At 38.2% G+C, this 12,237-nt stretch overlaps 1 protein-coding gene across 5 annotated transcripts in view; it reads left to right on the top strand.

Moving 5' to 3' along the window:
- The window catches only part of LOC132378980 (tyrosine-protein phosphatase non-receptor type 13-like), a 411,889-nt gene extending 400,834 nt beyond the window's left edge, over nt 1–11,055 (top strand). For 3 of the 5 annotated variants that reach the window (XM_059946390.1, XM_059946389.1, XM_059946388.1), the window contains exons 47-48: nt 200–262; nt 2,213–6,625. In XM_059946390.1, the coding sequence (XP_059802373.1) occupies nt 200–262; nt 2,213–2,296 (147 nt within the window). In that variant the 3' untranslated portion in view covers nt 2,297–6,625. Of the gene's footprint in view, nt 1–199; nt 263–2,212; nt 6,626–10,644 lie in introns of those variants that run through there. The other 2 variants (XR_009507250.1, XR_009507249.1) reach the window with 2 other exon arrangements.
- The last annotated feature ends 1,182 nt before the right edge of the window (nt 11,056–12,237 follow it).

Here is a 12,237-nt window from a genome sequence, read left to right as displayed (position 1 = left end):
GAGATACTGTTAATGAGCAAAGTTTTAATCCTCTAAAGATGTAGCAAGGGGATTGAGTCAGAATTGGACACTCATTTGCTACAGTACAATGATAAACTCTTTGCTTTTTGGATAACTAATGGATACATTCAGTTGCATGTTCATGGCTTGCTGCTTATAAATAATACTACTAGTTTGCATAAATATCTTTTTTTTATAGTTTAACATTATGGATGTAGTGAGGGAAATGAGAAGACAACGGCATGGGATGGTCCAGACCAAGGTAAGCCTATTGTGTGATGCTAAAACTGCTTCGGCCCGGATGTTCTGGCAAAACTGTGCTGGGCTGTTTTAGTCCATTGGTGATCTCACATGAAACAATATAAACCATGAAACCCAACTTTTAAAAATCCCAATGATGGCAAATCTCACGCTTTATCAAATGAGTTACCCCAACAAATGGTTCACATAGTGCTTTCCACTGATAGCTTATTTAAGTGAACTAATTTCTCAAAGTTTAATTGCAAAATTCACAAAACAAATTTTTTATGCTTTGAGTTCCTGAGATGTGCTTGCTGTGTGGAAATATGCCATTAAACCTATTGAGGTATAATGACTATTATGTTGTATCTTGCAAAGGATAATGATGATTTGTTCCTGATCACAGTTTGCATCATTCATATATCCAACAGTGTATTCAATATGTCTTAAATATGTTCTTGGCCGTAACACAAAGGTAATGTTCCCTTGCATTTGATGAGGCACATCCTCACCATTTCACTGTTTCTCTCCTTAATAAATTTAATCCTTTGAGATGGAGTGTGAGTATTTAATATAATCTTGAGATCACTTTACAAGCAGAATTAATACTCAGATAAACTACATAAGTTAATAGCCTTTGACTCAACCTCTGCCTGTACAGAAATAAAACTGATTGCACTACAGTGTCAGATTTCCTGGTACAATTACCTTTTTCACAAATCACTCATTAAAATTCTATCATTCATATCCCCTGTTTGTTATTAGTGCAAATTATACAACTCAGCTGCTCTTTTCTCCAAGAGAATAAAAAGTAATTTCACTGTTAATTGGACCATTTTAATAATAGCATTGATGAGATTCTATCTCAAAAAAAGTATTTTTGCAAAAGATTAAATCTAGTAAAGGAAGAAAGTAGTCAAAAGTGCTACTGCTAAGCAGGTTGACAGTCTATTCATAGGACCAGTTTTGCTTTATTTGTTAATTTCACTTGTACCAAAGAACTTGATGCCTTATCTGTGGACTGAAAGTGGGAACAACATGTAAAACACTTCTTCCACTGTACCTGGCTACATTTTATTTTATTTACTTTATTTTTATACATGTGACAATAATAATTTAACAGTTTACCAGTCATGTACACACTGGCCCATGGTTTAAGCTGGCTGGATTCAACATCAAGGTAGGTTAAAACCAATATTTGAAAACCACTTCAATTTTTGCAATGTGAATTTAGTTATCACTTTATATATATATATATATATATATGTTATGGTAATTTGTAACAGAAAGTAACACTGAAAGGACAGCAGTTCTCCTTCTAGGGGGTTGCTGGCTGAGATGAAGACATAATTGATATGCAAAAAACTCCAGAGGAGATTTCTGTTCATGATCGTTCAGTGAACAAGCCACTTAGCAGAGATGAGTCACCTTGCCCTTGCTGGACACCGATTAGGAACAGACAGTCATTGTTTAACTCATTACTGTCATTGATGCCTACAGTTAGTGACATTCATTGGAATGAGATAATACAGTAATTCCTGAGCAGCACACACAAAATGCTGCTATGCAAAAATCTATCCAACCTTGTCTTAAATACGTTTACTGAGGTAGTCCCCACTACTTCATTGGGCAGAAAATTCCACAGATTCACCACCGTCTGGGAAAAGCAGTTCCTCCTCATCTCCATCCCAAATCTACTCCCCTGAATCTTGAGGCTATGTTCTCAAGACTGAAGTTCTTTTCTTAACAAGGTAAATAAATTTCATAGTAGACTTATTAGAGCATGAAAGAAAGATGAAGGAGGGAGGTGATGGGTAGGTGAGGAGCAGAGTAGGGGTGAGAGGATAACCAGAATAGGGAATGGAAAAGGAGAAAGGTGGAGCGGGTAAAGAAATTAGTGGCAGTTAGAGAGATTTGCTCTTGATGGAGCAAAGCTGCTTAACAATAACTCTTTCTTTGTATCTATGTGCAGGATCAATACTTATTCTGTTACAAAATTGTCCTAGAAATTTTAATAAATATTCTGCAGCTGAACCAACAAGAGGAGGTGCTGTAACAGAGGAATCCATTGGAGCTGAGTTCACAATCTGCTTGCTTTTAAGCAAGCAATTAAACCTCTACTTACTTGCAACTGGAAGAAAAGTGGTGCAAAGCCAAAGCAGAAACTAAGAAGTAACTATGCTTCCTACTTTTACTAATTATAACTATAATTATAGTCGTGTGCTTTGAAAAACTGACAAGTCTGTCCAATGATCTTGGTCCTGGGGACTTGTATTTTTCATCTACTCTTAATTGTAACCATGATATTGCAAATAACTGTTTGTGAGGTCAGTTGTTTGATGCTACTCACTGAATAGAAGCTACAGTAATTTCTACCAGTTACAGGACAGTAGTTAAATATGAATTGTGTGCATAAAGTCATCTGAGCCTCTTTCTCAAGTGTGGTTACCAAGTCTGATTGACAATTTCCACTCTGCTTGGGAAAAATATCATTACACACAGTTTAAAAATAATAATAACCATAGCAATGCAACTCAAGCAACACCAACTCATAACAAAGGTAGTCATAAACTATGGAGATTTTTTAGAGATGATCCTAATGTACTTTATAAAGTTACTCTTAACAGCATTGAGTGACATTAGTGCAGTAGGGCAAAAGGATATTTCTGGAATAACACCATTAATAAATATGTTTCTCCATCTATGTAGATATGGTGTAATAGTTGGCACCTCTAATTTTTGAATTTACTCCCTGTTTAGAAACTAGCCTATGTGTTTATTCCTTCTACCATAGTTCATGACCATACATTTCCCTACACTATATTCCATCTGCCAATTCTCCTAATCTGGCTAAGTCCTACTTGCTTAACACCACCTGCGCCCACCCACCCCTCTATTTTCATATAATCTGCAAACTTAGCCACAAAGCCATCAATTCCATTATCCAAATCTTTGGCATAAAATGTGAAAAGAAGTGCTTCCAATGCCGACCCCTGCAGAACACCACTAGGAACTAGCAGCCAACTAGAACAGACCCTTTAGTCCCATTCTTAGCCTCATGCAAGTCAGCCAATCTACTCTCAATGCTAGTACCTTTCCTGCAATACCATGGACTCCTACCTCGTTAAACAGCCTCATGTGTGGCACCTTGTCAAAAGCCTTCTGAAAGTCCAAGTAAAGAACATTCACTGACTCTCTTTTGTCTATCCTGCCTGTTGTTTCCTCAAAGAATTCCAACAGATTTGTCAGGCAAGATTTCTCTTAAGGAAACCATGCTGACTTTGGCCTATTTTATCATATGATCCAACCACCCCAAAGCTTCATCCTTAATAATGGACTCCAACATCTTCCCAACCACTGGGGTCAGGCTAAATGGCCGATGATTTCATTTCTTCTGCATCCCTCCCTTCTTAAAGAGTGGAGAGGCATTTGCAATTTTCCAATATTCCAGAACCAATCCAGCATCTAGTGATTCTGGAAAGATCATTACTAATGCCTCCCCATTTCTTCAGCTATCTCTTTCAGAACCCTGGGGTATATTTAATCTTGCCCAGGTAACTAATTCATCTTCAGATCTTTCAGTTTCCCAGGTACCTTCTCCTTGGTAATAGCAACTAAACTCACTTCTGCCCCCTGGCACTCTCAAATCTCTGGCATTCTGCTAGTATCCTCTTAATCTTCCTCCCAAACCTATGTACTCCAGTTTCGGCTATCATTATATGGGAATGTTCCACACTATCCACTCTAACTACATCCCTCATAATTTTGTATTTCTTTATCAGGATTTCCCTACTCCCCTCAGCCTAATCTACTTCAAAGAAAACAAACTGAGCCGATCCAGTCTCACCTTAAACTGAACTGTTTATGCCAGGCAGCCTCCTGGTAAATCCACACTTCACCATCTCCAGCACCTTCAGCTTCATTGTCCATGGATACTTTTTGAGTCCAACATTATTTATCAGTAGAATATTCCCACTATTAAAATAACTAAATGCTTAATTCTCTTCGGTCATCTCAAACAGGTAAAAATCCCAAGTGGAAAGTCATCAGTATACAAATGAAGTAGTCAGAACAACAAAGTAATTAAGCATGAGCTGGAGCTTGTCACACACATTTCAATCCTTAGTATCACTACCCATATTCCTCTCAAGAGCACCAGTGATCTGCTAGAAGCATCAAAAGTAGAAAGACAAAAAGAGCAAGGAATAAGTTGAGGAAAATTAACACTGAGGGAGGAAAATATTCTTTGATGTTCCCCTTAGTCAATGTCAACAGCCAGAACTAGTCCAAGATGTCTCATGGAGAGGTTCTATTAATAAATATACTTAACTTTCTATCAGATAGGAATTCAGTCAAGAACTGGCTCAGATCCCCCTTGAGAGTAGATTAAACAGAAACCACACCAGATGATAACCCATTCCAGAGATGCTCTACTTTGTTGATTGTTCTGTTATAGTGAGTCTTAGGCTACGCCCACACTACACCAGATAAATTCGTAACCAAAGATTTTTCTCTTCATTTTTACCCTCCGTCCACACTAAAACGGCATTTTTGTCCCCAGAAACTGGAGCTTTTCAGAAGTGCTCTCCAAAGTGTGTAATTTTGAAAACGCCGGATTGGCTGGAGCAGTGTGGATGGGGTAACCGGAGAAATCTGAAAATGCTGTCAGATGGCAGCGTACTATTTCATTGTTTTCTTGAACGCAACCTAACAATTTCAGAACAGACGGCAACGAGACTGACACCAGAAGAGTTAGAAATGTACTCACCAAATACTTTGACCCATAACTTACTGAATAAATAGGTATACTCACTTTGCCCTGTTTTCAGTCCTTGCTCGTATGAAGGTGGTTTACCTATTTATGCAAGTACTTTGCTGACAATAGATGTGTAACAGCCTAATGTAACATTGTATGGAAATACAAGATAACACTGATGCAGACATGTTTTATACATTTAACAAGGTGCTTTATTAGTGCAACAGAGTTAGTCAGTTTTTCAATGTTCATAGTCAGCCGGGTCAATTTCTCCATGAACTCCCTGTCGGTTGCCTCTGTATGCTCCAGTATTTGTTTTTTTTTAAATTTTAAGTTCTCCTGCTCAAGAGCCAACAGCTGTCTGTCGTTTTGAGTTTTTCTAGTCTGTAACTGAACAAACACGTACTGTCTTTCACAGCAAGATTTGAAACCAAACATGTCGCTTGTTTTTGGTAGATGTGTCCTGCACATGTGCAATAGGAGGAGATTTGCCAAAATCTCCATTTCAATGTGGACAGAGATAATTTTTTAAATGCATAGTGTGGATGCCTATCGTTTTTACGTGAATCCGGTGTTTTCAAAATTATCCGGTCTAGTGTGGATGTAGCCTTAGTCAAGGTTGTTACTCAAGTCTACTTTTTAGGGAGAATGTTAAAACTTACCTATACCTTTTGTTTCCCCTTTCCCAATCCTGGTTGACCTATCAGAGTCCACCAGTCGACTGAGCAGTCAGAGTCATATACCATAGAAGAGTACAGCTCAAACAGGCCCTTCAGCCCACAATGTTGTGCGAACTTTTAACCTACTGCACCTAAGTAACACATAACCCTCCATTTTGCTTTCAGCCATCCATCTATCTATGAATCTCTTAAATGTCCCTAATGTATCTGGCTCTATCACCACCACCTGGCAGTGCATTCCAGGCACCATTCTATGCAAAAACAAAAAAAAAAAACTACCTCTGACATTTCCTGTAGACTTTCAGCTTAAGATGTTTTCTGGTTTTAGTCATTGTCACCCTGGACAAAAGGCATTGGCTGTCCACTCTATCTATGACTTATTCACCTCTCATTCCCAAAGAGAAAAGCCCTAGCTTGCTCAACTCTTAGTGTCATAGGGATACAGCAAGAAAACAGGTCCTTCAGCCCACCAACACTGTACCAACCATCAACTACCCATGGACATTAATCCTGGACTAATCCCATTTTGTTTTACTCTCCACGCATTATCATCAATCCCTCAGATTCTAGCACACACCTACACATCAGTGGGCAGATAACCTACAAACCTGCACATCTTTGAAAGGAAACTGGAACATCCAGAAGGAAGTCATGTAGCCATAGACAGAATGTGCAAAGTCCATGCAAACAACACTGGAGTTTAGGACTTAACTTGGCCTCTGGCACTGCAAGGCAGTTACACTCTAATTGTGTTGCCCATAAATAGCTCAATATGTAGAGTTCGGTCTTCTTCATGACATGACTTTCAGAAATCAGCAGGTTTATATACTTTAATCCAAATCAGAATATCCATAGGCTCCGGGGCTTGACCTAAACAAATAACTCAAGTGCATGCTGCTGCTTAGAATAAAAATACCTGTCACATTAATACACCATTGCTGATGCTCAGGAAGTCAATTCAATCCATTGTTTCACATCCAGAACTATTGGGATGAAGAACTGAATAATTTTGTATACTTGCAGTTTAATTTAATCTATTGTCACCCATGACATGATAGATTTCATTCTTTAGCAAAGACTAATTCACATCTGTAAAATCCCTTACGGATTTGTTGAATGTGGAGTAGACTCATTCTTCATGTCATGAATTTACAATGTAGATATCACTTTATGGACAATAAAATTTCTGTTACGGCAATAACACATGGAATTCCTAGTCCCCAATGCAACCATCTTGTGAAAGACATTATTGACTTGAATATCCTTATAGTTAACTTTAATATTTCTAGTATTTGATATGTTTAACATTTTTTGAATGTATATCTGTATATTTATAAATGTCTTAATGCATATCAGCAAATAAATATTTTTTACAATGTCAAAATAATGTCGAGATAGTTTGTGTCCTTATATTTTTTCCTACTTTAATCTGTTTACATCCCAGGCTGTGTTGTTCCAACAATGCTGCCCACTGCTAATGATAGTTAATGATGAGCAGAAGGACAAGGGAAGAATTGTCTTATTTCTGGGAAGGAAATGAGAGTTGAAGTCCAAAAAGTGGAATGAATGGAGATCAAGGACCTTGTCAATCATAGGAGAAGGAAATTGAAGAAAATGGAAGAATTAGCTTGAAATTGCCATAGTCAGGGCAGTTGTTTCAAGGTGAAAGAAGCCAGTGAAACGGAAAAAGTCATAGGAAGTAGTGTGGAAGGAAGTGTAGTCAAGAAAGCTGTGTAAGTTTGTGGGCTTATAGTGAATACTGGTCACTCACCTTACTCCTGGAATGGAGATGGTAATGTTGAAGAAGGGATGAGTCAAAGAAGGCTCATGTGAAAAGTGAGAACATGATGGAAATTAGCAGGAAAGTTGATGTAAGAACAGGAAGCAGTACGTTTAATCATCAGAAGAAGATGTGAAGGAGAGGAGTAAAGCAACAACTGTTAAGGACATCCTACAAGGAGAATGGTGTAATTTGGACCATGTTTATATCTATTATTGGGAAGTACTGAAGTTAGGTATTGGTGAAAGGGTCATTGGTATGAAATATTTAACACATTTCTCTTCTTTGGATATTAACTGGCCTGCTAAGTGTTGCCAATACTTCTACGTTAAGTTAAAAGCAAAGTTGCTTCATGTGGGCTGGAGAGGGACCAGTTGGTTCTCTGTTTATGAAGAGGAGATAGGCCCTACAAGCATCCCAGTGGGAAATGTAGACACAAGAGGCTGTGGATGCTGGGCACTAGAATAATGTATAATCAGCTGAAGGAACTCAACATGTTGAACAAAGGAATTGTTAATGTTTGAGATTGAAATCCTGCACTAGAAAAACTGCATCATCCTGACCCCGTCCTTATAGAGGATTTCACTCCTTTCTCTCCTCGGTTACTGCGTAATCCACTGAGTTCTTCCAGAAGATTGTTTGTCGTGGGAAATGGAGTTGGTGGAAATATGGCAGCCGATGGGAGATGGGGGGTCAGTGGCATTCTCTGGGTGTAAATAGGGAAGTGTGTTGAACAAGAAAGAATTAAGTTCTGTGAGGCAGGAGCAGGCAGGTCTTACCAACATAATGCAGAAAGGGCTGTATGCACTTGGGGGTGGGGGGGAAGCGAGCTATGAGGTTGAAGGAAATTGGGGGAAGATTAGAGGAAATGGAGTCAGTGCTTGTCTAGAATAAAATAGACAAATGTTCATGAAGGGATCATGGTCCAGAGGGAAGTGTAAGGTGGTGACAGGGAGGTGTTGTCAAACCACAACAACACTGCGCTGGTTTAATCACAATGTGCAACTGTTCCAAGTGTAAGAGCATCAGTGCAACAAGTGGTGAACTTCATATTCAACTTCCGAGTTGATGAGAGATGTATGGAAGACCATGGTCTGAGTGTGGGTAGATAGGACTAGGCAGAAAAGCAGGTCAGCATACACTAGATGGGCCAAAGGGCTTGTTTCTGTGCTGTAGTGCTCTATGATGCCATAAGAATGTAATCTAAATTGAAATGAACAATTTTTTAAGTGTTGAGGACAATAGCAGCAAAGTGAATATTGATTTTGTTTTAAATATCAAAAACGGATGTTATGATCTAATCCAGAATGCATTTGAATCCAATAGGGATAACTTTGATACAAATGGCCCAGTATTCTGAGAAATATTCCTCTGCTTTGTTGGAACTAAAGGAATTGCGTCTCTGGGACAGTACCCATGCAATCAGTATAGTCACCACCGACAAATGATATCCTGCAGTACAGTTCAATTATCTCCACAGTCATGGAGAAATTTCTGTTTTCTCTGTTCCGCAAACATTACCTCTTGGTTATTGACCTCCCCCAAGGAAGTAATTAAATTGGGGAAATCCTGGAGCAGATAAATGATGTGTGGTGCTTTGGAGAGAACAGGTGGCCTCTTCCTGTTCCGTAAGTGCTTATAACATCAGCGTATCAACATGTCAGAAAAGGGAAATGCAACCAACAGCACAAAACAGTCCTTCACAGCAACATCCCATAAGTCTGAAGCCAGCTGGTTATTAGAAACAGGCTGGGGAAAGCAGTGCTTAAGTTAGAGTAAGCCATATGTGTCTGCATTCCCTGCTTTAACAATTCAGTGACTGCTCACTCACACAATGCTCTACTAACTATTGATTCTCCAGTCTGCAGGCCTGTTACAACAAAAAATATCCCGTGAAAACCATGGGTGTAAGCCCATGGACTTGATTAATTCACACTCTGAAGAGGGTAAGGCTATCCCTATTGTAAGTGAAAACTGAATAAGTACAGATGCTGGAAAACTGAAAAAAAAACACAGAAAATATTGGAAACACTCAGCAGGACTGGCTGAAGGAGAAACAGTTCATGTGTCAAGTGCAAGATCTTTCAACTGCAGTATTGACACACTTGATCTCACCTTATCTGAGACAATATTATTATTCAACACATAATTCCCCACGTTTCTTGCTTTTGAAAACTAACTTGATTTTTGGTTTCCTAATCCTAAGAAAGGGTTTCGGAACTGAAGCTTCACTCTCCACAGTTGTCACATGACTTGCTGAGTGTTCCAGCATTTTCAATCTATATTCTTCCTCTCTAGTAAGTTGTTAGAGTACAATCCCCAGTTTTGAAACGCTGTGAACAGTTATACTGTGATAGCTTGTTCTGAACCATTCATGTCAGCTTGACTAGAGAAGGGAGAGAAGCAACTTCAATTTTGTCCTGACTGACCTGTGTATTAGTATATACACAACCGTTTCCCCTACATTCATGATATGAGTAAGGGGCAGCTGTGCAGTTAGGAATAAGAGAAAACTGAATGTTAAACATTTCTCAAATAGCGTGTTATGTAGATCACAGTATCTAATGCACAATGACCTTGGAAGTGACAAAATATGATTGCCATTAAGTGTGAAGAAGCAGTTATAGGAGCTGGCTTATGAATCATTTATCCCACCTGGGACTGGAGGCTGGAAGAGCAGTGGTGAATGCTCAGACATTTCCTGCCAGTAGCTATTACCTCCATGGAAAAAAATCAGAATCATATTCAGTTTTATTATCAGTGATGCACAGTGTCAATAAAAAAGTATTCCTCATCCTTGAAAGTTTTTAAGTTTTATTGTTTTACAACACTGGATCACAGTAGATTTGATTTGGCTTTTTTGACACTGATCAACAGAAAAAGACTCTTTCATGTCAAGTGAAAACCGAACTCTACAAAGCGATCTAAATTAATGACAAATATAATTGATATTTTGCTATTGAAACCAAATTCTTAATATATGTTTAATAATAGGATTAAGGTCTTGACTACCAATCTTAGAAAGCAAAAAAGGAAGAGGAGATCCTAGTACAGACATGGGCAAACTATGGCCCGGGGGCCATATGCGGCCCGTTAAGCTTTTTAATCCGGCCCGCAGAACTTGATGAAATTACATTAATAAACCTTGTTAACGTTTTTTCCCCGCAATTCTGGCTTTTTCCCAATAGATGCCGCGCTCTATATACATTGACCTTTGTTGAGGTGCAGCGTCTTACTCCACATTTGCGCTTTACTCTTTGTTCGGCTCGACCTATTTGTGTGAACAGGCATTCAGCGTCATGAACATCAACAAAGCCAGCCACAGATCCAAGTTAACTCACCAACACCTCAGATCCATCCTGAGGAACGCCACAACAAAACTAAATCCAGACTTTGATGCGCTGGCTAAAAAGGGAGACCAACAACACTGTTCCCACTGAAATTAAAAATAAGTTTCTTCATTGTGTTATGTAAAAAATGCATTTGAAAATATTTTTTTCAATAAGCCTTACATGTTACATGTCATTTCTGTTAAGTGATGGACATGAGTAGTGCGCAGGTGCACGTACGTTCTCAAAATAAAAAATGTGCTCCAGATCAAATAACGCGCTCCGCATACTGGCACGCCGTCACTGTTCTGCCCTTGTGCTGGTCGTTGTTGAGTTTTGGCACAGGGGACAATTGAATAAGAAGGAGCAGGACAAGTAGACCTGCATCTCCTACCGTTTTTGAAATAAAGACAGTCAGGAGGAGAGTGATGATGATAATATCTTCAAGGATAACAGAATTTTCAGTGCTTTGAAATAATAACTGTTACTATTAAAAAAAAGCTGTATTTTATTCATTTAATTTTCAGTGTTTTAAAAGTCATTTCAATAAATAGCTAAATACAATGGGACTTCAAAGACAGATATTTTGTTGTAATGCATTTGTTCATTTTCAATTGAAATTAAAGCACATGTTTTCTACATATCCCATGATATTTTATTTTCTCTTATGAGGTGTATTACCAAAACACTCCGTCCATCTGCTCCTGGTCCGGCCCCCCTGTCAAATTTTAGAACCCTTTGTGGCCCACAAGTCAAAAAGTTTGCCCGCCCCTGTCCTAGTAAAGAGGCCAAGAAATACCCCTTTACCGAGCCTTTCTCCAAATCCACCCATAAAGGACAGTCATGTATGTCTGAGAAATGAATCAAAAAAGAGATATATCGAATATTAATTGCCCAGTAATACATTCTAAAATTTGTCAAAGCCATACCACCATACATTTTTAATTTCTGCAGTAAAGGTTTACTCAACCTAAGATTTTTATTATTCCAAATGAAAGATATAACTTTAGCGTCTATTCTATCAAAAAGCAGCTTAGGAACAAAAGAAGGGATTGCTTGGAATACATATTGAAACTTCGGTAACACTATAATTTTAATAGCATTAATTTGACCAATTAATGATAATGTCATAGGAGACCATTTAGAAAGTACTTGTTGCATGTGCTCAATTAATGGAAGCAAGTTATATTTATACAGGTTGTTAAAATTTTTGGTAATCTTAACCCCAAGATAAGTGAAGTTATTTTTAACAATATTAGAAGTAATTTGGTCACATTGATCCAAATAGTTGTTAATAGGATACAACTCACTTTGTGCAAATTCAATTCATATCCAGAAAAACTACTAAATTCAGAAAATATAGATAACATAGCAGGAATAGATTTCTTAGGATCTGAAATGTAAACTAACAAGTCATCTGCATACAATGAAACCTTATGCACTTTTTCTCCT

Source organism: Hypanus sabinus, chromosome 21 (genome assembly GCF_030144855.1).
Source record: "Hypanus sabinus isolate sHypSab1 chromosome 21, sHypSab1.hap1, whole genome shotgun sequence".
In the NCBI taxonomy this organism is placed as follows: Eukaryota; Metazoa; Chordata; class Chondrichthyes; order Myliobatiformes; family Dasyatidae; genus Hypanus; species Hypanus sabinus.
Note: the sequence above shows the minus strand (reverse complement) of the source record. Positions and strands in the feature narration are given on the sequence as shown.